General features: G+C 36.2%; 5 protein-coding genes across 6 annotated transcripts; 3 read left to right on the forward strand and 2 right to left on the reverse strand.

The window, feature by feature from the left end:
• Positions 1–1,831: 1,831 nt before the first annotated feature.
• On the reverse strand, positions 1,832–2,455 carry LOC145105479 (uncharacterized). Its single transcript, XM_079042573.1, has one exon. The coding sequence runs from the start codon at positions 2,453–2,455 to the stop codon at positions 1,832–1,834; it is 624 nt and encodes a 207-aa protein (XP_078898699.1).
• Positions 2,456–11,439: 8,984 nt separating this feature from the next.
• On the forward strand, positions 11,440–13,284 carry LOC145107882 (uncharacterized). Its single transcript, XM_079044836.1, has 5 exons — positions 11,440–11,704; positions 11,985–12,242; positions 12,353–12,504; positions 12,645–12,781; positions 12,969–13,284. The coding sequence occupies exons 2-5, from the start codon at positions 11,989–11,991 to the stop codon at positions 13,137–13,139; spliced, it is 714 nt and encodes a 237-aa protein (XP_078900962.1). The 5' UTR covers positions 11,440–11,704; positions 11,985–11,988; the 3' UTR covers positions 13,140–13,284.
• Positions 13,285–13,955: 671 nt separating this feature from the next.
• Positions 13,956–18,471, forward strand: LOC145107884 (uncharacterized). Its single transcript, XM_079044838.1, has 2 exons — positions 13,956–14,377; positions 18,225–18,471. Exon 1 carries the CDS (start codon positions 14,087–14,089, stop codon positions 14,357–14,359), a length of 273 nt encoding a protein of 90 aa, XP_078900964.1. The 5' UTR covers positions 13,956–14,086; the 3' UTR covers positions 14,360–14,377; positions 18,225–18,471.
• Positions 18,472–18,516: 45 nt separating this feature from the next.
• LOC145107883 (uncharacterized) lies at positions 18,517–19,160 on the reverse strand. The gene is made up of 2 exons (XM_079044837.1): positions 18,900–19,160; positions 18,517–18,803 (listed from the first exon to the last, which is right to left on the reverse strand). Exons 1-2 carry the CDS (start codon positions 19,067–19,069, stop codon positions 18,596–18,598), a joined length of 378 nt encoding a protein of 125 aa, XP_078900963.1. The 5' UTR covers positions 19,070–19,160; the 3' UTR covers positions 18,517–18,595.
• Positions 19,161–20,490: 1,330 nt separating this feature from the next.
• Positions 20,491–23,466, forward strand: LOC145107885 (protein SHOU4-like). Of its 2 annotated transcripts, none has more exons than XM_079044841.1 (5): positions 20,491–20,772; positions 21,502–22,401; positions 22,483–22,638; positions 22,724–22,935; positions 23,021–23,466. In XM_079044841.1, exons 2-5 carry the CDS (start codon positions 21,520–21,522, stop codon positions 23,211–23,213), a joined length of 1,443 nt encoding a protein of 480 aa, XP_078900967.1. In that variant the 5' UTR covers positions 20,491–20,772; positions 21,502–21,519; the 3' UTR covers positions 23,214–23,466. The 2 variants fall into 2 exon arrangements, with proteins under 2 accessions (XP_078900967.1, XP_078900966.1); XM_079044840.1 differs by having other exon boundaries at positions 20,493–20,772; positions 21,493–22,401.
• The last annotated feature ends 1,926 nt before the right edge of the window (positions 23,467–25,392 follow it).

Raw genomic sequence — 25,392 nt, forward strand, 5'->3', positions numbered from 1 at the left:
GTGTTCTCGATGCATAGTAGATCACATGGGAGGCTCGTCCATTCTTTTGACCCAAAACGGCGCCTATTGCATAGTTGCTTGCATCACACATGATCTCAAAGGGGAGATCCCAATTTGGCGCTTGCATGATGGGGGCGGATGTAAGCAACTCCTTGAGCTTATCGAAAGCTTCTTTGCACGCCTCATTGAACTCGAAATCAACATCCTTTTGCAAGATTTGGCACAATGGTCTTGTTATCTTTGAAAAGTCCTTGATGAATCGTCGGTAGAAACCTGCATGGCCCAAAAAAGAACGAACTTCCCGAACACAAGTCGGGTAAGGTAAGCTTTGAATAACATCAATTTTGGCATTATCTACCTCAATTCCCTTCTTTGACACAATGTGACCCAAAATGAGACCTTGACTCACCATGAAATGACACTTCTCAAAATTTAAAACCAAATTTGTTTCAATACATCTTTTCAAAAATTTGGTGAGATTGGTCAAACACTCTTGAAAGGAATTTCCATATACCGTAAAATCGTCCATAAAAACCTCAATTATGTTTTCGACATATTCGGAAAAGATACTAATCATGCAACGTTGGAAAGTGGCCGGGGCGTTACATAATCCAAATGGCATTCTCCGGTATGCGAAAGTGCCAAATGGACATGTAAATGTTGTCTTTTCTTGGTCTTCCGGTGCCACCGGGATTTGGTGAAAACCGGAGTACCCGTCTAGACAACAATAATGTGATTTCCCGGCCAACCTTTCCAACATTTGGTCAATGAAAGGTAATGGGAAGTGATCTTTTCTTGTGCTTGCATTGAGTTTGCGGTATTCAATACATACTCTCCACCCGTTTTGCACACGGTTGGGGACCATCATACCTTTGTTGTTCTCGACTACCGTAATTCCCGTCTTCTTTGGAACGACTTGCACCGGGCTCACCCACTTGCTACCCGAGATTGGATAGATCATTCCCGCATCTAAGAGCTTCAAAATCTCTTTCTTGACCACTTCCATCATTGGCGGATTCAACCTTCTTTGCGCGTCTCTACTTGGCTTGCATTCATCCTCCATTAGAATTTTGTGCATGCAAGTGGAGGGGCTCAACCCTTTGATATCCGCAATCGTCCAACCCATGGCTTCTTTATGCTCCTTCAAAAACTTGAGGAGTTGCTCCTCTTCACATTCGGTTAAGTGAGTTGAAATGATGACCGGAAGAGTCTCGTTGTTTCCTAAGTACGCATACTTCAAATGTTGAGGAAGGACCTTCAATTCTAATTCCGGAGGTTGAACAAGGGAAGGTGGCAATCTTGTGTGAGTTTGAGGTAATTCAATTTGCTTCACACTAAATTGAGTGGTCTTCTTGATCTCCAAATTGTTAACCAATCTTTCAACTTCGGGGTCTAGTGAGTAGAGCTTCAACTTCTTGGCTAACTTTCCACAATCAAACCCTTTGCTCAAAACCTTCTCCAACGTGTCACCATTAGACAACTCGAACAACTCTTGGGTTAATGGTTCAATAACATCAACAAAACACAAGGATGAAACATCACTAGGATATCTCATAGCATCATAAATGTTAAAACTTATTGTTTCACCATCAAACTCCATTGTTAAGCTTCCCGCATACACATCAATCTTTGTTCTAGCCGTCTTCAAGAATGGTCTCCCAAGTAAAATTATACCCGACTTTGAGGACACTTGTTCATCTAGATCAATCACATAGAAATCTGCCGGGAAGACCAATTGGTTTACTTGCACTAGGACATCCTCCAAAACACCTCTAGGAAAGACACTTGATTTATCCGCAAGAGAGATTATGACACCGGTTTCACTTAAAGGTCAAACATTCAATGATTCATACACCGAATAGGGCATGGTGTTAATAGAAGCACCAAGGTCAAGCATGGCACTACTAAAAGTGACATCTCCTATCTTGCAAGGAACCGTAAACATTTTCGGATCTTTGCACTTGGGTGGAAGCTTCCTTTGTAAAACCGCGGATGCGTTTTCATTCATCGAAATTTTTTCATTTCCCTTCAACTTCCTCTTGTTGGTACAAAGTTCTTTCAAAAACTTTGCATATCTCGGGATTTGCTTGATTGCATCAAGTAGAGGGATGTTTACTTCCACCTTTCGGAAGGTGTCCAAAATCTCTTTCTCCTCCATTTTCTTCTTCGAAGTTGAAAGTCGGGAGGGGAATGGCGGTTGAGTGGCTATTGGAGTCACTAGAGGGGTTGTCTTCTTTGGGGCTCCGGCTTGTGCATCATTCTTGACCATAGGTTCTTCAAGGGGAATGACTTCTATTTCTTCCTCTTCATCCCTTGGCTTCTTCTTTGAACTACTTTCTCCGGTTTGTTTGCCACTTCTCAAGGTCACCACATTGACATTTGGATTCTTTTCGGTTTGAGAAGGGAGTTTACCGCGGGACTCCAACTTGCTTATGGATGTAACTATATCTCCCATTTGTGCTTCAAGGTTGGAGATACTAGTTCTTGTCTCTTTTTGGAATTGTTGGGTACTAGTGGCTAGGGATTTGACAATGTCTTCAAGGGACATTCTAGAGCAACTTGGTTGGGATTGAGGAGGTTGTTGGTGGTGCGGATGGTGTGGTTTGGATTGATAGTGTGGTTGTGGATGTTGGTAATGAGGTTATGGTGGTGGATAGGAAGGTCTAACCAATGCATTTTGAGGTAATGGTCTCGGGTTGTAGCTCATGTTGGGATTTGGCTTCCAACTTGAATTGTAAGCATTTTGGTAACCGGATGGCTTGTTGTGGTAATTTTGGAACTCTCCCGTGGCATTTACATGTTCCGCATCTTCTTGGAGAATTGGACACATATCTGTAGGATGTCCCATTGTTGCACATATCCCACAAACCATCACTTTTGGCGTTTGTCCCATGGCTAGCTTTTGGACAACGGAGGTTAGATCTTTGATTTGAGACTCGAGGTTCGATGTTCCCACTTCATTGACTTTTTGTGGAGTTTCTCTCTTCATATCTTATCGAGGGCCAAAATGTTGGGAATTCGCGGCTATGGTGTTGAAAAGTTGTCTTGTTTGTTGTGGAGTTTTACTAAAGACATCACCACCACTTGAGGCATCAACTAGTCTTCTCTCCATTGGTAACAATCCCTCGTAAAAGTGTTGAATGAGGAGTTGTTCCGGAATTTGGTGTTGTCGGCAACTATAGCACAAATTGTTGAACCTCTCCCAATAATCATGAAAAGTCTCATTTTGACCTTGGCGGATTCCACAAATCTCATTTCTAAGACTTGAGACTCTTGAAGCGGGATAGAACTTATCAAGAAAAGCTCTTGCCATGTCGGTCCATGAGTTGATCGACCCCGGGGGAAGATAGAATAACCAATCTTTTGCTCTATCGGCCAATGAAATGGGGAATGCCCTTAGCTTGATTTGGTCATCGGTTGACCCTTGTGGCTTCATACTAGTGCAAATAATGTGGAACATCTTCAAGTGCTTATGAGGGTCTTCATTCTCCAATCCATGAAAAGTTGGGAGGTGATGGACTAAACTTGACTTCAATTCCGAACCTCCTTCCAAAACCGGGTATTTGATACCGGTTGGAGTTTGTGTAACATCGGTTTCCATCATTCGCCTCAAAGTTCTTTCGGGAACTTCTCCTCCATCCGTGTGACATCCCCAATTTCATGGCCAGAAAAGACCGATTTCGTTTATGCTTTTTAAAATAAAATCAGATAAATCTTTTTAAAAGATGTTGCGGAATTGGTCCCCAAAACAAAACATGATAAAAGTTTGTCAAAACCTTTCTTTAAGAAATATATAATTTCCTTTTATATCAAAACCTCGGGATGTCATGTTCCGATACAGATCAAAAGCATAAACAAGACATTATAAGCCTTACATAGTTATTTACAACTACTGGCCTATAATCCAAAAATCACTCATTGTCATCATCCGACTATGATCGGGGTCCACTACCTGTAATATAAAAAGCTGAGTGGGTCAGGCTTGGAAGCCTGGTGAGCATATAGGGTTTTCAACCCACAATAAATAATAAACTCTTTAAGTTTATCAATCAACAAATAATTTATTAATTTCATCAACCAAAAACAACCCTATTTACCCATTCCCGTTATCCTCACCTTATGTCCCTAAAACGACTATCACAAGGGACCTAGCCTAAGGATTTTCATTAGGGTTGACAACATTGTTTTCCTCAACAATTTATGTCAAACAAGACAACCAATAAGGTGACAACTTTGCTTTCCTCAGCAAATTATGTCAAACAAGACAAACATCAGGGTGACAACCTTGCTTTCCCTCAACAATTTATGTCAAACAAAACAACCTAACATAAAACAACCAATAAGGTGACAACATTGCTTTCCTCAGCAATTTATGTCAAACAAGACAACCAATACGGTGACAACATTGCTTTCCTCTGCAATTTATGTCAAATAAAACAAACACCGGGGTGACAACATTGCTTTCCCTCAGCAATTTATGTCAAATAGGCACGAAGTCACATCGTCGCCAAGGTTTATACAACACGCACTACGTCACATAGTCGCCAGGGTTTATCTAATAGGCACGAAGTCATATCGTCGCCAAGGTTTATCTAATAGGCACTACGTCTCATAGTCGCCAGAGTTTATCTAATAGGCACTACGTCTCATAGTCGCCAGGGTTTATCTAATAGGCACTACGTCTCATAGTCGCCAGGGTTTATCTAATAGGCACTAACAACGTCGATCCCCACATACTGATCCTATACAGTGATCTTACTAGATCTAGCCTAAAGGATCGACATGAACAACCAACTAACGAAACTGCTTCGGAAATCCCCTAGCAGTAAACAAAGATTGATAAAGATATCGAATGAATGGAATAAGTTTAACCACGAACCTTTGTTCGTAAAAGAACCACAAGACAATTAAGTCAGGGGTAGTTATCAATGCCTAGGCTGTGGTCTGAATATCTTGAGGTATGTAACCCCCAGACGCACCCTATCCAGCATCGAACTTTGCCTAGGCTATGGTCTGAATATCGTGAGGTATATAACCCCCAGACGCACCCTATCCGACAATGGAAACGCTGACTAATGCCTAGGCTGTGGTCTGAATATCGTGAGGTATATAACCCCCAGACTCACCCCTATCCGGCATCGGAAATGAAAACACTGACTCATGAAGCTCGTCCGATCACTTCACAAAAGAAACGAAGACTCCAAATCTCTTCAAAATAAAAGCATAGGGAAAATACTAATAAAGTATTCCCGTACGCTCCCGTACCCCGACACGTAATAGTGTCAAAAAGAAGAACTAACGGATGAACACATAGTTCAAAAATACCTAATGAACATATAGTTCAAACATACGTACCGATTACAAGTCTACTAACGTTCCACTGGGCTATCTAAAATAGTATGTGGCCGTTGTCTACACTCTGCTAGATGACTAGATCATCTTAAACATCGATACCTCTCATCACTTTTATTTCATTACACATCATCTAATTCATCTACCCATGTTTTACCCAACATATTTGTAGATAAAAATATATATACAGTTTAAAACTTGTATAAAACATCAATTCAACAGTCACCTCAAATAAACAATTAATATATTTACACATAGCACGTATTTTAAGGTAAATACTTCATATCTATGTTTAAGGTGAAAGTGACTATACACTCACCTGATTTAATGGAAATCGGACAGCAATTCGTTTCCTAAAACGATCGTTTCTAATAAAACCGGGCTCTGCGAAGGGTCGGGCTTCAAAACCGAAAAAATAAATTTCCCGGGCTTCTCGGGCACTCTGGGACGTGTTCCGGGCATTGGAAATGATCTCGGGGCATCGGGGGATGTGAAAATAGCCAAAATATTGAAAAAGGGGTAAAGATGGGCAATTTCCCAAAATTACCCGAGAAGGCTCGCATGCCTTCTATTTATAGGCGAGATCCGAAGTCGGCCGAGAGAAGGGAGTCAGCACCGAGGACACGAGGCAGCAGGAGGCTCGGACACGTCTCGCATGCGAGGCCACGCGTCAAGCTTCGGACGAGCCTCATCACCGGTGACTAAGCTGCTCGGACACGGGGATGCACACGCGTCGGATGTGCGAGGGCCGAGACTTCGGTCGAATCCGGAAGCGACACGCGACTGCCAGCCGCTCGGATGACTCAGCCATTTCGGACACGTGGCGCGCTACGAGCGAAGGTGACGTGGCCGAAGTTGGGCCATGCGAAATTCCTCGGATTTTGTGCCTTTTCTCGGTTTTTGTGAAAAAACTTCTAAAATCCATAACTTTCGCATACGGGCTCCGTTTTTGACGTTCTTTATATGCACGCGTAGGTAAAATTACGCTCTACAACTTTCGTTCATACTTCCTCGGCTAATTTTGACTTTAATTTTTGTATTATTATTTTTAACAGACCGGGACAGGAAATCCGTTAAAAATTCATAACTTCTTCATCCGACGTCCGTTTTCGTCTGACTTTTTACCGTTATGCTACTATTTACGAGACCTTCGATTCTCGTTTAGGTTGTGTCGGCTAAAAATCACTCGATCTAAAATTCGAGTTTTTAGCTGTCTACTGCTAAGCTGAAACTTAAAAAAATCATAATTTCCTCATACGAAGTCAGATTTTGGCGTTCTTTTTATCGAACTTCTCGGTTTAACGAATACTACGAGTTTCGTTTAGATTACTAAGGCTAAAAAGTAGTTTATCAAAAACTCACTTTTTTACGACATTCGACACCGTGTCGGTTTTGTCGCGAAACTTCGACAAGTCATAACTTCTTCGTTATAACTCGGATTTCGGCGTTCTTTATATTTTCGGAAACCTCAAGACATATACTACAACTTGGTTAAGATTAATCCTTCTAATTAATCTTCCATCAAAAAGTCATTTTTGATGCTTATCGTCTCTAAATTGACTAGCCCGGATCTACGGGCGTTATAGTCCGCCATTGCAATTGGTTCAATAATGGGTGGATTTTGTTGTAGAGGTGGTGTTTCCGGAATTTCTTGGCGAGGGTCGGGACTAGAATCGGGTTCCGTGTCACTTGATGAAGCGGGTTCAACCTCCGGATCCCCGTGAGGATTAGAAGTTTGACCACGTTCAATTCGCTTTTCCTTCGCCAAACGCCTTGCTTCTTTTTCATTTTCTGGGTTGTAAATCAAGTCACCTGTACGCTGAGATCTGGGCATAGAGAAACAAATTGATTAAAAATAAACCAATCCCCGGCAACGGCGCCAAAATTTGGTGGTTGTCGAGGCCAACAAAATTAATAACCCTAAATCTTTTACACTAAAATAGTGTATAGTGGTAAAGGGATTGAATCCACGGAGATTGGTTCAATTTAATATCTCTATGAAAAATCTCTTTGTAAAAATACTTGGAAAATGACAATAAATTAAAAATGGGGGTTTTGGTGTTTTGAAATGCTTGAAACAAACTAGAATTAAACTATGATTCAAATGGACAATTTAACAAAAGCAAGATTTTGATGTAAAATCAATAAGAGAAAGATGATTGACTTTGGACTTTCATTACTTGAATATTTGGTTGAATAATCATGAGAATACCAAGGTGCAATACTTGTGTTTAAAATCTAACTTGGCTATAGCAATTTATAAGCATAACTTGCCTCAACTCTTCTTTTGTATTAAAATGACTAGAGAAGCTCATAGTACATTTCCTAAATCAAAGTCACAAAACTAATGAAACATGTAATTTTGTGAAAATCAATTAGCATTAGGTTTTAAGAGTCACCAAATCCAAAGAGTAATCTATTGCTTTCATTACCACTATGGAGAAAATATTTTCTTAGTCTAAATGAAATGAAAACAAACATTTAAACTAATTGTTGCTTGTTAAATTGAAGACCCATTACTTAGCCAAGAATTTAACCAACAAAAATGACATTCACATATCAATATTCATGACTAGAGATATATAAACATGAAGGAAGTTTTCATAGAAAATATAATCATAGATATTCAACACAAATTCATGGAATTCTTCAAAATAACCAAAACATTCAAGCAATTACATCCAAGTCAACCAAATGAAAATCTAGCCAAGCATGGCCAAAATAAGAGAAATGCAAGATAGTTTAGTGGTACCAAACATTGTTCTAGTTGCAAGATGGAAAGAAATTACACTAATCTTCCAAAAATCTTCAAATCTTCCAAAACCTCCTTGAGAGAGAATTGTGTGTGTTCTTCAAGTGATAATCCTCTTCAATGCTCCCAAACTCCAGCAGATAAGGTTTAATTCCCGATTCAAAAAGTTGCCCAAAAGCTACCCACCAACTTTCCACAAGTAGAGTCAACAAGTCAAAACTCGGAATCAAGTCAGCACATTTCACGCGGACCGCGTATGGGTCCACGCGTACCGCGTGGGTCATGCTGAATGTGGGACTTGGGCCATTTAACATGAAATCTAGCCCAATCTTCTCATTCACACTTCAGCCCACATGCATAATTCTTTAGAGCCCATTTGTGCCATTCCAAAGCCTTCTTTGATTGATCCAATGCTCCTTAATCTTCCTCAACTCGAGTCTTCGTCCAATATAAAATCCAACGCACATCCCGCTTGTACTGACACCGAGCCCAATCGCCACACTTCAAGTTCACGAACAAATTGCAAGCCCCTAATAGTCCCGCACTCCTTCCATACCTCCAATGACAAATTGTCTTCGATAAATCCTGCAAATAAGCTCAAAAGACTGGAAAGCACCCGGTAAAGGAGAAAAATAACAAAAAGAGAAAATATGCATGAAGATTAACTAAAATGAGATGGAATGTGCTAAAATAAACTATAAAAAGAAGTAAATAAAATGAAACTATTAGAGACCGAAGGGGTTGAAATATACCCAGTAGCGGTTGAAAGCACCCATATATGCTTGACTATTATATATGGTATGGGGTATTTTGGGGAAACTCACTAACCTTTGTGTTTATGGTTTTCAGTTTATGTTTCAGGTACTTCCAACTCGAAAGGGAAGGGTCTGGCCTGACCGCACTGCATCCTCACGTAATTTTGGGATTTTATACTCTGATAATATTTTATTATGATATACTCTTGACTGTTTTAGTATGATTATCGTACGATTGGAATGAATTTAAAAATAAAAATTTTATCTGAAAGTTTTGGGATGTTACAGAATCACTTATTTAAAAAAATGACAATCCAAGGCTTAGGGCACAGTATAGAGAAGTTGTACCTGTCAGCAATAAAGGCCAAGTTAGTAGTTAATCTACCAGTAAAGCCCTTGAGTTTTCAAAATTGTTTGTATTTACCTTTAAGTTTTACAAAATGTTCGGATTTATCCTTATTTTGATTATTTTGATTATTATTACTATTATTATTATTATTATTATTATTATTAATGTTATTATATATGTTTAATATGTTTTTGAATGTATAAAAATATTTTTATAGATTTAAAAATATATTTACTTGTATTTAGTATTTAAAAATATATTGACTTATATTTAGTATTTATATACATTTGAAAACTAATGTACGCCTTTAAAATCGTATTTATATATTAAAAATATATTTATTTTTATTTAGTAGGTATATATATATATATATATATATATATATATATATATATATATCGTATAAAAATATATTGTATACATATAATATAAAAATGTCTATTTATAAGGTTTATATTGTATAAAAGACATAATTATATGTATTTGTACATATTACTAAGTATAAATATGTATTTATTTCATATATATATATATATATATATATATATATATATATATGATATGTATTTATATGGTAAAATACATATAAACAAAATATTTTTTTTTAACTATTTTGGTGATTCATGAACCAAAACAAAAAAAAAAGTTTTGAGTGTTTGCTTACTAAGTATAAATATGTATTTATTTCGTATTTATATGCTTATGATAGTTTTTATACAAAATAAATACATATTTATATCTATTAAATACAATCAAATAAATATATCTATTAAATACAAAAAAAAACATATTTATACATTTAAAAATATTTTTATTTGTATTTAATAGATATAAATATGTATTTATTTTGTATAAAAATATGAAATAAATACATATTTATACTTAGTAATATGTACAAATATATATAATTATATATTTTATACAATATAAACCTTATAAATATGTATTTTTATATTTATATGTATACAATATATTTTTATATGAAATAAATATTTATTTATACCTACAATTACAAATAAAAATATAATAATAATAATAATCAAAATAATAATAACAATAATAATAATAATAATCAAAATAACAATCAAAATAAGGTTAAATCCGAACATTTTTGAGAACTTAAGGGTAAATACGAATAATTTTGAAAACTCAGGGACTTTACTGGTATCAGGTAACCGATAGGTTAACCGGAAACCGACTAAAAGGGTATAAATGAACAAATTAAACAAAATATCCAACTTTACTGGACCTAAAACACGTCTAAGGGTAAAACCGACATTTTTTTTGAAAACTTAACGGCTTTTATGTCATTTGCCAATGTATTTAATAGATATAAATATGTATTTATTTTGTATAAAAACTATCATATTCATATAAATATTCATATAAATATAAAAACTATATATATATATATATATATATATATATATATATATATATATATGAAATAAATACATATAATATGTACAAATACATATAATTATATCTTATATACTATACAAACCTTATAAATAGATATTTTTTATATTTATATGTATACAATATATTTTTATACGAAATATATATATATATATATATATATATATACTAAATAAAAATAAATATATTTTTAATATATAAATACGTTTTTAAAGACGTACATTGGTTTTCAAATGTATATAAATAGTAAATAGAATTAAATATATTTTTAAATTCTAAATATAAGTAAATATATTTTTAAATTTATGAAAATATTTTTATGCATTCAAGAACCTATTAAACATATATAATAATAATAATAATTATAATCAAAAATTCAAAATAAGGATAAATCCGAACAGTTTTGAAAACTTAAGGGTAAATACGAATAATTTTGAAAAAAACTCAAGGACTTTACTGGTATCAGGTAACGGGTTACCTGGAAACCAGCTAAAATGGTATAAATGAACAATTTAAACAAAACATCCGGCTTTATTGGACCTAAAACACGTGCAATTAGGCGGACGACTTATAGTATAGGTCGGATGTTTCCGTGAGCAGTAAGCAGCAGATCCCCCCTTATTTTGGGAAAGCTGGTGGCCACGTGTTAATTCTTTCAAGGCAAGGGGCGGCCTGATTCGACATTGTTGTTTACTCTGATATGGTCGAGGTGGTTTTCACCGGGGCGTAGGTGGTCTAAGTTCCTATGACCGAGGATAAAACAAATATTTTTTTAAAACTGTTTTTATGTCATTTTCCTAAAAATCTAATATTCCGACTTTTATGATGTAAGAAATAAGACATGACATCCCAGCCACCACCATCTCCTCTTCTCCATCTCTCACGTATCAATCGCTTCCTCCTTTACTGATCCATCTTCTTCATCCATCATCTCCTTTGCTGCTGGTGTTGTTTGTTGATCTCATCATCTGCTTCTCGATCCTCTTCTGTGACTTTTGTCGTTGATGAATGCGGAATCTTCAACAATCAGTTGAATATCTGCTGTAGATGCTTCCCCTGTCTCCTTTCAGCCACTAAGTAAGTAATTTCTGCTCCATATTATAAGATCCCTCATGTTCGTGCTTTAATTTTTAACCACAAGCCGAATAGATACTACAATTTAAATATTATCCTTTGCCCTTCCAGAAATTTAGCTTACTTAATAAGCAGAACAATCCATCTTAAGCAAGTAGAAGAACAAGGGGCGCTAACTGACTGTGACGAATTTGAAACTTTTATCTAGAAAAAATTGATAGTATCTCCTCTCAGAACTAGATACTTATACGATCCTTGCTTGGCTGATCATATGCTTCTCCAGGGTAATGGCGGATAAGAACAGAAGTGTCTGTTTACCTAATTCAGATGACCCTTTTGGTAAACTCCCTGATCATCTACTCGTTGAAATCTTTATCCGAGTTCCCATCATGGAGTGGGGAGTAGTATCTTGTGTATCAAGGCAATGGGCTCATCTCTTTCAAGAAGAATGCCTGTGGCATGCTGCTCTTATCAGAAGTTTTCCTTTAGTTTCCCAGGCTAAAAGGTGGCCTGGTCCAATTCCTCAAGGATCAAGCAAAAGGTACATGGCATAACCAAGTTCTTATAGTTGATAGAAACAGAATTATTATGAACAATATGGATTCTTTACTATACATCTTCAACAACAAATCAACAACCCTACTTTCTCAGGAGGTATGCTGCATTATATGTGAGCAAACATTTATTTTCACTGGATGGTGAAATGGATGAGCTTGTAGGTCATACTTATCTGTTTCTGAAAGATCAACTTGAGATTACAAAAATGCCGTGTTCATCTGGAATACTTCATGGAACCATAATAGGTGAGCTTGCATTTTTGTGTATTTCTTCCTGCCTGACTTACTTGATGAATTAATTTATACGGAATTTACCCTGACCAGTGTCTTTTCCTAGCTACTTCTTGATGCTTATGGTATTAATTATACTGGTGTTGTTTCTTTAGATCAATTTATAGCTTGTGGCATGTCAAGGGAGAAGGCTCATGACCTTGCTTCTAAAATTTGGTTGGCAGTAATTGAAAATTTGGAAGAAAGTGAGAAAACATTTCTGTTGCTCAAGCGCCTTGCACTTGAGGGAGATGTAAGTCGTCTACTCAACATATCTTTCACATTATAACCTATCCTGGTCTGTTCTGTCCTGTCCTGTGCTGTCAGTTCATGTCATGCCCTGTCTTGTCCAGATAGGACAGTCATGATGGAGAAGGTTTTAATTAGATTGAAGTTGCAAGTTATGAATATGATTAAGTTGATGTTGGTTGAATCTGCAGGCATTTCTTCCATTCCCATATTCAAGATCATATGAAGTCCTGTGGAAGGTATTTGAGAAGCTGTTTACGGATTTCAGGGATTGTTTTAGCCGAATGGAGGAATATTATGATGTACTTGGTTGTGCAAAGCAGAAGTTTCAGCCAATACCACCCACCTGGTTGGGGTATTAATGTGTCAATGTTGATGATATCATATGTTGTAACTTGTAATATATGAATAGGTGAGAAGAATTTAGTTTTCATGGTGTAAATAGAGTTGCAAGTCGTGTATGAATTTATATGTAATGTAATATATTTTTCTTAATTTAACTCAAAATTGAGTGGTTAATACATTTATTATTGCATATAAAACATGATCATTTTGTGACACAGGGCTTCCATTATTGTTCATTTAGTTATTATCTAAATAAAAATTGTATATAAACATGATATGTCTAAAAGAACATAAGAGGAATATGGTTAAGGAGGCACCCAAGGGTGTTTGAGATTATTACTTCATTACAGTTTGATGCTATTAATTACTATTTTTTGAGTGTTGGATACATAAGATGTTTATTGAACAATCTGTTATTTTAAAGCCTTATAACTTATTTAAAAATGTTTAGTATATGTGGAAATCAATTTACCGTTTTCGATTGTTTTAATCCTAGAAAACCTACCTCGTTTTCCTTTGTTTATCACCAACAACATGCATGCCATTTTACCCTTTTACCATTGTATTTTTGGTCATTTTAAATATACAAACAAAATTTATCAATCACTAAATAACGATGTATCAATTTATTGCGTTTTATTATCATATAAGTTAATTCAAGCGTATTTTAATATATTATAATACCGATTAAGCTAATTTTATATAAAAAACAAAAGTTTGTTTAAAACAACCAATGCTGGACACCCCCCTTGATTCTTATGGGTCTGATCTGTATTTCATCTAAAATGGGTATTACCCGACCCAATTGCCTATACAAGGAAATGCCAAAACTTAAAAATAAAAAAGGAAACGGGGATTTGTCAATAGTACCACAAAGTTGCTCGCCCAATTACCTCTTCAATCAACCAAGCTAAGGGTTAGGGTTTCGCAGATTCGATCTATCTTTCTCTCTCTCTATCTGGAAATGGCGATGAGGAAGTTTTTCAGCGAGATCAAGGGAATGAAAGTGAAAGACGTGCCGGCGCATGTGAAGCCGATGGTGACAACGAGCAACGCGAAAAATTTTATTCAGAGATCATTGGATAATTACCATGCCAAATACATCCTGACCGACTCGATCGCACCTCTCTATCATATCTGCTTTGGTGGCATGATCTTCTCTTACCTCGTCGCTCTTCCTGAGGAGCGACGTCACCTTGAGCATCAGCAACATGCCAAAGAGCACGGCGGCCACTAATTTGTTTATCCGGTCGAGGTAAATTCCTTTACTTTGCTCGATTTTTATTATAAAATTGTCGCGAATAAGATCTACCACACTTTTGAAATCGGTTAACATATGCTGTCATGAACGATTAAAGGAAACTTCTGTTTGTTGTTTGTCTTTTTCAATCCGAATTTATGTTTGGGATTGGTAGTTGCTGATGCGTAGCAATGAATCTAGATCACTTTACATTCTAACAAATGTTGACATTGATCCCCGTTTACATATTACGTTTAAAAATATGATTTTTATCTGATTCATGTCACGACCCTGATTGGCCGTCATCAATTTATTGCCATGAAATGCCGTTTCGTTCCGTCCTTGTGGAAATTAGTGATAGATGTTCCTTATCATACATCCTTATGGTAGGCTTTTGAAGCATGCGCTTTTCCTCCCAAATGTAATATGGGAAGATAAATAGCTCTATATAGGATACTAAAAAAAAATAGAAAGAGATGCTTGAAAAATTCCCAAGCAGATTTAGATGCAATACTTGTGAAAGATGACTACTTACTTGATATGTGAGTATGTGTTGTGCTTTATGTGGTGGTTAATGTAAATGTACTAAGTTGATAGAGTGTGCAATACCTTAATAAGATTAAAGCATATTCTTCCTGGAATAACACATATTACTGGAAGAAGGGACCAAAATAAGGCTGGAGGACAAAAGAATAAAATTACTATAATTATCGAGGTTGTACCTGCATATATGCTGTCTGTATTTATAGTTGGTTTGAGTTATTGCTGCTAACGTATAGGTAGTTTGCTTTGCACACTGGATGTGGTGTTGACCGTATTCCTGAATTGCTAGGTCATAAATACAAGCATACAAATTTGCCCCTTTAAGTGGAGAGATTTGAATATCACAAATTATGAAACTAGAGATTAACTAAAGAATTATAAAATCAAATATACATGTTATGCTTTTGTAGAGGAGGTGACGCAACAAATTTTTGTTGTTTTATATATACAACTGATACGAGAACGCCGAATAAGCAAAAAAACATGAATAGATTTAAGCTTGAGCATGTGTTCTTTTAGTACTTAGTTTATTCATTGTGTAGTTCTTTTGTTGGATTAGGCTTTGTGTGTGTATGTAATGTATGCATACACACATATTGTAACACCCCATCCGCATTCATCTTCAGTATCTTGCAACCTGTATACAAACTAGAAAGTTCTATAGCTCAGATTATCTTTCGTTACATCATCGTGGTTTGATACAACAATATTAACAACAGGTTGAATTTTCTTAAACCAAAACTAGCCAGAGAAACACAACATTCAAAATTCAAAGAATCAAGCAATGGATTTTGAATCTTCTGGCCCCACTGGACTAAACTTTTACTTGTAGCCGAAATCCATAAGTAAAGTTCCTTCATTGGCCCCTTCAAAATATTTAAGTCATTCATAAGGTAGTCACAGGTCATAACCACAATATCTAAATATTTTCTATTCCTTACATTCTCTGAGATGACTTCACTATGTTGGACAAGGATTGTTGATTCAAAGGAACTTGGATTAACCTATTTTCTATTCCTTACACTCCCACTCCCACATAACACGAAGCAACCTTTCCAAATCATACAATCATAAAAACCAAGTAGCCAACTTATGATCAACTTTGCGTGTCATGCCTATACACCATTGTTTACAATTCGGCTTTGAGTCATAAAAGAAGCCATATCCAAATTATGATCAACTGAACCATTAATGTTTTTAACCAAATGCACTCACGGAGCCTTCAATGTTTCTTCTACAACCGGTTTGAAATAACTCGTAATCCTTGTGAATATTTTTAATCCACTCAATCCATAAAGAATTGTGTGCATTGAAAAAACATCATCGTCATGTAGTTAATAAAGTCGGTTTGGTAGCAAAAAAGATTACCAATTCTCAATCATCTTATTTGTTTAGATTCGAGAATCTTCTTCCAATTAACCCACCCACTGCACTTTTTGATCTCCCATCTCACCTTCCCAAAAAATGTACTGACCCATTTTTTTCAAGATCATTCAAAACCCTAGTTGGAGATCTAAACATTGAGAGAAGATAAGACCCAAACTTCCAAACATGGGTTTAACCAAAGTTGATCTACTTCCCATCAACAAAGTATTCAACCATTTCTTTCCAAACTTTTCATAAGTTGTACACGAATTAACTTTCTATATACACATGTATGGAAAATGTAACCTTTAAGCTTTGTGAATAGTTATGGTTCTGTGATTTAGCATTTTTCCTAAGCATCTTATCGAATTTGGTTCAAGAATAATAGTTAATGTCTTCCTTCTTCTAAATGTCTTCCATGAGCTTATAGTAGCCCGGGGTCAATTTACAGCTGTCTTATAAGTTACGCCATATCCTGTCCGACTTTCAATACCAAGTGTCCTAACATCATTTTAATTTTAATATGCAATAAAACATATATCTTTGCTATATAATCGTAACATCATTTTGTGCAAAGAAAAACATGACAATGTGTTATATAATTTCTTCTTTCATGCATAAAACAAATATATCTATCATCATGTATCATGTATGTACCAGTAAATTACACAACATACTCGACTTGCTTTAACCCTGATTTAGAACTCATAAGTTTCTTCTAGATCTTGTTGAAGTGCAGTGCTACTAGCTTTATCACCAAAGTTTGATACCACATGCTCATGCCATATGCCTCTAGGCTCTGATTTATCATGCTTAATGACAACATTTTTTATTAGATAATAATTTTTTTTCCATATTCATCAGCCCTCATGTGGACCCTACTAGTGTGCATAACCTTCTTTAGTATAAAACAAGATATCTGTTTAATCATCCTTGAGCCCATAAATGGAATCATAAAATAGAGACGGACTTATAGGAACGGATAAAGAGACATACTAAAGTAGGGTGTAGGCCTTAAGTTTGATATTTTGACTTTTATTTCTCCTTTGTGTGGTATAGTATATAGTAATGATAATGATGTTTTAATCGGGTAGGTTGGTTGGTTTCTGTTTTAAAGTAAAAGGGCGTAAAGTCCCAAAAAGTTAACGACATACAAAAACCGAGGTGCATCCCCCGATGAAAGGCGATAGATAACCCTCAATCTCATCCAAGTTGATGGAAAGCTGTTTATAACCTAATCAAAGTTTCAACTATCACCTTTCACAAAGGGGTGCTGCTAATAAGACACCCTATCATCATTTTTATAAAAAGTCAACCTATAATCAACTACTTGTAATCAGTTTTTTCGGAAAACAAGGCAATTTCAACCAATAAAAATACTTCAAAAATTAATTAGGGTTGTCTAAATGGTAAATTGGGGTGTCTTTTTAGCCAACCCCTTGACAAAAGCTTCCACTCCACCCTACACTGTAGTGAACACTTTAGAACAGGAAGGAAGCTTTTAGGCAATGTCATGGAACATGTGAAAAGTATCTTACAATTTAGAATATTTTGAAGTTGTGTAGAAACAATTTGTAAATCAATATGTTGCACTTTCTGTTCGGTAATGAAATTAAAAAAAAAAAAACAAAAAAAGAATGATGAGGAGCGTGAATGTGTGTGATAAGTAGTCCTGTATAAATACGTCCTACTACCCTTGTATGTTAAGTATGATGATTACCCGGCCTGGCCTTTATTTAATTGTGTATTTTGGTAGTGGGAAATTCGCTTTTCCATGCTTTAGAATACAATAATAATTATACCCCATAGGACATAATAATTTTACTGGATATCTAATAATCTGTTTTCTGGCCTACTACTCAATTATCTCACTCACTTACATATAACTAACCTTCTTACTACTTACACATCTTACTATTTTAATTTTAAAATTTCATTATTTTGTTTTTGGCAGTGGCGCTCGGTTTTGGGAGTATCAGAATAATTGAAGTCCTCCGCTTTTTCCGTCGTTTCTTGTTTGGTTCTCAAAGGTGGAGGATGATTACAAGGAACTGCCCCAAAATAAACAATTATCTTTTTTTTTTTTTTTTTTTTTTGGTTGCGTGAGGAAAACACACATGATTCATTAAACCTCTCTCTGTCTGTTGTTGCTGGTATTGCTTGCTTTATTATATCCAGAATATTGTGTTCACACTTTCCAATGCGCGTGAGCGGAGCCATTTGGGACGTATTCAAAAACGGCAAAATCAAAGAAAAAAAAATGTTTACTTAATAAAACAAAACCGATTACAAGAAAAAAAAAAGATGTTTTCTACATTATAGTGATCAGAGGTCTTCTTGGGGATCATGATGGGAAGAAAAGGTGTCCTTGAGCTTTTGTGCGGCGGTTTTGGCAGTTTCCTCAACGGTTGCTTTCCCTTCACCTAGACTCTTGGCGACAGCCTCTTTAAACTTGTCCCCAGCGCCGCCTTCTGTTTCACTTGCACCGGTCACACTGGGTTCATCTTTGCTAACACTAACGCTTCCTCTGAAACTAAACCAATTCGTAAAAATTACATGTTAGCTGTTTGTTTTTAGCTTTTACCTACAAATGAATAAACAAAAAATAAAATAAAAGGGAATAACTTACTCCAGGTTGGGAGGAAATAGGTAGGATTGGATATTGGTGAGGAGAGTCTTCATTTTCATATGAAGAGGAAGAGGTTGTTGTTGCTGCTGTTCTTGAATAGAGTCTGATGTAAAAAGGAAGAACATGAGTAACGAAAGAAGCAAGACGATGAAAGAAGTCTTCATTCTCATGTTGGCAAAGGCGGTTTGATTTTGAGATATGAACCGGATGTGGGTGGGTTCTTGTGTTTTATTAGCCTTTCGCGGATGGCGGTGGGGGTTAAGTCGACACTCACGTGGCGTTTTAAGCGGTGCTTCTAATTCTAATAAAATAATTAATATTTTAAAAACAAGACTATATTTTCTAGATAAACGTTACGTTGCATTTTGCATTTTTATTTATTTATTTCCTTTTCTTTTAGATATACACGACATATTTTATCTTATAGTTTCAGTTGGATTTAATAATTTAACGTTATTAGAGTTGGCAGTATTTGTGTAAGTATGTCGACAAATAAATATATGGTGATGGCCATGATGTTTCTTCAACCGTCAATTCAAAACCAATTTCAAGAATGACGTATCAAAACTTAAATGTGTGGATTTGCTTCATTTGTCAACTTCCACAACAAACAAGTACATGTCTACGATTTTTCTACATTTTTACCATTACACTTGGCCTACTTGAATTTATTGATGAGGGGAGTTCATTGGGTTTTCCATTGTGTGTGTGTATATATATATATATATATATATATATATATATATATATATATATATATATATATATATATATATATATATATATATATATATATATAATGTATAGGTAATACTAGGTGGTAATATTTCCTTATCAATTTCTGTTGAGCACAGCACAGCCCCCACCAAATCACCAACTCCTCTATCCTCCGTTTCATCATCATCGTCTCATTCAACTTATACATACATACCTCATACCTTCACCTTGTATTTATTACCTTACTTTCATTTTAATTCAAATGTTGCTTATAGTACCTATCAAACTCATCAACCAACATAATTGGGCATTTTCGATCACCTCCATGTGGTGTTCTTCATTATTTATGTAGCTAAATTGTTTTGTATCACAATATTTAATACTTATGGAGAGTCTTGCCGTACATAACTAATACGACAAAAGTAAAAATGACAAAAACCAATAGCATACATATACAAGTAACACATCACGCCTAATGACTCTTTTGTTTGGGAGTGAAAGAGTAGTTTTTGGCCTTTTTCAAAATTAGTGTCATCCAGACCAGATGTTTGCTTGTTGTTTATGTTTCATTAATTACACAACCACTTTATTTTAAAAAACAATAAATTGTTGAGACTTCAGTTGTTTGAGTCGGGTCGACCCACCACAGGCCACACCACACTTCTCCCCTAGACACGAATACGCAAAGATGGGAAGAGGATTTCCATCCATCAATGTCTTTTGTTTCCACCTTTTTTATTTTTTTATTTAAATATTTTTGGAGGGTTTTTTCTTCATCTAATAATTTATTATTAATTACAATTACAATATACAGATACCTCTCTCTCTCTCTCCTAGTTGTATGTATATCAGGTAGTACTGTACTGGCCACTTCAATTTTTTTATATATTTTTATCTCGTGTGTGTGTGTGTGTGTGTGTTTGAGGGTATTTGGGGGCGACGAGACAACCCACCAATTGTTGCTGCTCTCTCACGACTGAAAGGAAAAGAGAAAAGATTAGATTTTTTTCATACCGATATCATATGTCGATGGGATCACATCAAAACCCCTCGATTCTTAACTGCTCGCTAGTCATCTGCCTCTTCTTCTGACCCCTATTGTTCACTACATGTTCCCCTATCCCCTTCAGATTTGATTTCTTCACTTCAGACCCAGGTACCCTCTTCACCCTTCACCCCTCACCCTTTTTTGATTTTACTCAATTCTGTTGTTTCGGATGAAAATGGCGACATGGGTAATGTATGTTTACTTTTTTCTATTTGGGGGTTGTTAGATCTTTTTTCTACTTGTTTCTTCCTCATGTATTTGGGCTAACCCCTTATGAACCAACACAAATCTCGAAAATGAAGTAAATCGGCCATGAATGCACTTTTCATGAAATCCCTTTTAATGTCTTTCACTTTGTGCCCTTGTATTCTTTTTTGGGTTTGAAATGTCGAATATCATAGATTTAAGTATCACTTCTGCCTCTCAACTTTTGCAATTGTTATCTGTTGTTGTTTCGATGTCTACAAGCATCTAAACTCCCCGGATCTACTCTTGTAGGCATGCTATGTGGATAGTGAAAGGGTGTGTTCGTGCTTATGTGCCTTCTTTTTAACCCTTTTTCTGGGATCTAGCTTTTTGTTGGACCAACTATCTGTTGCTTATACGCTATTTCTAGGATGGTCCGGTTTTGAATTACGTTTTATACTTGTAAAATCGTACAATCTGAGGTCCATTTAAATTAAAACTATCGGCTTTCTTTATTTCTACCACTTGAAGATGTAGTCTGGTATGAAGAACATGCTATGTATCTCTGATCTATAACGATTTGTTCATTTATTTATCTGAAATCTTAAGCCATTTGTTTAATCGACTTATCTTTGTCTTCAGGGTGTTTAGTAACTACAAGAAAAGCCGATGGGTTCAAGATTCCCATCTCATCAGCTCAGTAATGGGCTGTATGTGTCAGGGCGGCCGGAGCAGCCAAAAGAAAGAGCTCCGACCATGAGCTCTTCAGCCATGGTTTACACAGGTGGTGACATCAAGAAATCCGGTGAGCTAGGAAAGATGTTTGATATTAACACTGACGGCTCAAAATCAAGAAAATCCGGCCCAATAACCGGTCCTTCAAGAACCGGATCTTTCACAGGAGTCGCTTCACATTCAGGACCAATCATGTCAAACGCCGCCAGGTCTAGCTACTCCACATCAGGCCCTGTGTCAACCGGCGGCGTTCCTGTATCTGTCAAAAAGTCAAACTCAGGGCCACTAAATAAACACGGCGAGCCTATAAAAAAGTCTTCCGGTCCTCAATCTGGCGGAGTGACGCCGGTGAACCGCCAAAATTCAGGCCCTCTGCCGCCGGTCCTCCCTGCAACCGGCCTAATCACATCCGGCCCAATCTCTTCCGGCCCATTAACTTCATCCGGAGCTCCCCGGAAATTTTCTGGCCCTCTGGACTCTAAGGGCTCGATGAAAGTACACGGCGTTGTTAACAATCAGGCTGTGACTACTCTTACTAAAGACGATGATTACTCATTCAAGAAGGGTTTCCCGAAGATAATATTATGGTCCATGATTCTGTTGTTTGTGATGGGATTCATTGCTGGTGGGTTTATTCTTGGAGCTGTGCACAATGGTATTCTCCTTGTGATTGTGGTGGTTCTTTTCATCATTGTTGCAGCGTTGTTCACCTGGAATACTTGTTATGGTAGACAATCCATCATTGGATTCATTGCTCGTTATCCTGATGCTGAACTTAGAACTGCAAAAGATGGTCAATATGTCAAGGTTTCAGGGGTATGTAATCTTCATTCTTCAACTTACAACTCTTAAATCAAATCATATTACTTTTCTAAACTTTATTTATGAATTATGAAGGTGGTGACATGTGGAAACGTGCCACTTGAATCAGCCTTCCAGAAGGTTCCAAGATGCGTGTATACTTCCACAAGTTTATATGAATACAGAGGATGGGATTCAAAAGCAGCCAACCCTACACATAGGAAGTTTACATGGGGGCTGAGGTCATCAGAAGTGAGTAGCTTTTGTGTTTGTGTTTGTGTTTGTGATTGTGTCATCATGTGAATGATTAATTAATAATTTTTTTTAAAAATGACAGAGGCATGTGGTGGATTTTTACATATCTGATTTCCAATCTGGATTAAGGGCATTGGTAAAGACTGGATATGGAGCAAGGGTGACACCTTATGTGGATGAATCGGTAGTTGTTGATGTGAATCCTTTGAATAAAGATTTGTCTCCAGAGTTTGTGAGGTGGTTGGGTGAGAGAAACCTGTCGAGTGATGATCGTGTGATGAGATTGAAAGAAGGGTAAGTGTTTGATTGATTATGTGGAAATGAATATTAATAATTTAATATGTTGGTTTTTTTTTTTTTTTTTTTTTGGGTGATATAGGTATATCAAGGAAGGGAGCACAGTAAGTGTGATGGGAGTAGTGCAGAGGAATGAGAATGTGCTGATGATAGTTCCACCAGGGGATGCATTCACAACAGGGTGTCAATGGGCAAAGTGTATGCTGCCAGGAAGCTTGGAGGGCATAGTGTTGAGATGTGAAGATGCATCAAAGGTGGATGTCATACCTGTGTAGCTATGTAGAAGATGCATCAAAAGTGGAGTTTGAAGGTTGCAGTTTTAATTTTTTTTTTCTTTTTTATTATGATTTTCAAGATATATAGTAGGTAGATACTAGTGGGGTTGTATGTTATTGTGAATAGGTTTTTGATGGAAAAGATGGTGGGTGGGTGGGTGGATGGGTGGGTTTTCCAAGTTTCTTTGAGTAAAACGATATGTTTGATTCTGTTTTCAGTTTCAACTGTTGGTGGTGGGTGGTGTTGCTTTCAGCATTGTCTTTCCTTTGCACTTCTCTTTGTTTTGTTATTTCTTCATCACAAAACAGAAGAAAACAAAAGTTTGCGGATCTACTTGTTTTAGTGAAATACACCCACAAATTGATAGGATAAGTTCTCTAGGAAATTAGATCGAACCGATTGGTTTTGTTAAATACTTGAAGCCCCGTTTAATACAATGGTATTGTATCATGTTTGTTGGGAATAGGATTGTAATAAATATGACAAAGATAACAATTCGTTGTTCCACCCAAAAAGGTGGGATATAAATTCACTTTGGGTCGTTCGTTTATGCAAAGGATGGATTAAGTTTTGGAAATATCTTGTGTATTTGCCTTGTATTGAGCAATGAGCATAACGTAAGAAATGATATATTAAAATGCTTCACATTAATCCTAGCCAAGTTCTAAATAATGTAAGGCGTGACTTGTTGGCAATGTCAAACCTCAAGCTTTTCCAAGTTTTGGCGAGCCACGACGTTTGAAAGACGTGACTTAAGGCGAAAATTTTGTATATAATTAATATTTTTATATGTATTTTAAACTATTATTCTATTTTATATACATATATGAGTTAAGACGACGTTTTGGTAAAAAAAGCTTGGCGGCAGGTACAAGTCTCAGAACCATGACGCGCAATGACAGAGCCATGACGAACTTTTTAGAACATTGATCCTAGCCCTAGAGATCCAACTATATAGTACATTTAGCCCAAATATACTAGGTTTGGTATGCTCCTACAAGCGGATGACGAGTAACAGTCTGAAGCAACAAAGAAAAACAAATGAAGGAGTATGTGATTGATTGCTAAAGGTATCATCAAGTCGATCATGTGTAGAGATAAACTAATATTAAGGAGTATGAGATTGATTGCTAAAGGTATCATCAAGTCGATCATGTGTAGAGATCAACTAATATTAATCCTTTTGTGTGACTTTCTCACTTCTCAGAGTGGAAGTTGACATCAATATGTTTTGTGTGAGTATGAAACACCGCGTTAGAGGAGAAAAAGGTGGCTCCAAGATATCGCACCGCAATCATGAAGGAAAGCAGAGAAGAAACGTAATTATGATATAAGAGATAAAACCTAGGTAATTTTGGTGTGGATTACCAAAATTACCTAGGTTCTATCTCTTATATATAATTACGTTTTCTTCTCTGCTTTCCTTCATGATTGCAGTGCACCTCGGAGGATCGAAAAAAATCCCGTGGATTTTCGGTAATCCACACAAACCGTCTAAATGTATGAATGCAATGAGTCTAGTTAGAGATGGCAAAAAAAACCCGTACCCGATGGGTACCCGAAACCCTAACACAAGTTGACCGGGTAAATCCCCTATTTGACCGGGGTTGGGGACAGGGATGGGTATTATACCCGAATGTAAAAATCGGGGATGGGGATGGGGATGGTTCTACCTGTCGGGTACCCATACCCGTACCCAAAACCGACCCCGATAGGTACCCGATATATATATATATATATATATATATATATATATATATATATATATATATATATATATATAGTATTATTTATGTTTTTCTTTTTAATCAATACATAAATCATAATGCATAAGCGAAAGTAAGTCAGTAGTCATAGTAAGGTTTTTCAACAATCAAACGTGTAATTTTTGAAAGACATTTTTTTTTTTGCAAAAAATGGTATAATTTGTAAACTTGAATGTTATTGTTCATGTTTGAATAGATTCGGTGATTATAGTGTTTTATATTAAATCTATTAGTTTTTGTTTTGTTGGTTAATATATAACTATGCGTTATTTTTCATAAATGTTCAAAACTTTGTAATGGGGAAAAATATCCGATTACCCATTGGGGATCCCCGTTCCCCATTGGGGATGAGGATGGGATAGATTTTTAATCCCCGATGGGGATGGGCTTGGGTATGGGGATAGGGATTCGG

Source organism: Lactuca virosa, chromosome 4 (genome assembly GCF_052849685.1).
Source record: "Lactuca virosa cultivar CGN04683 chromosome 4, Lactuca_virosa_CGN04683_v6, whole genome shotgun sequence".
NCBI classification, from domain to species: Eukaryota; Viridiplantae; Streptophyta; class Magnoliopsida; order Asterales; family Asteraceae; genus Lactuca; species Lactuca virosa.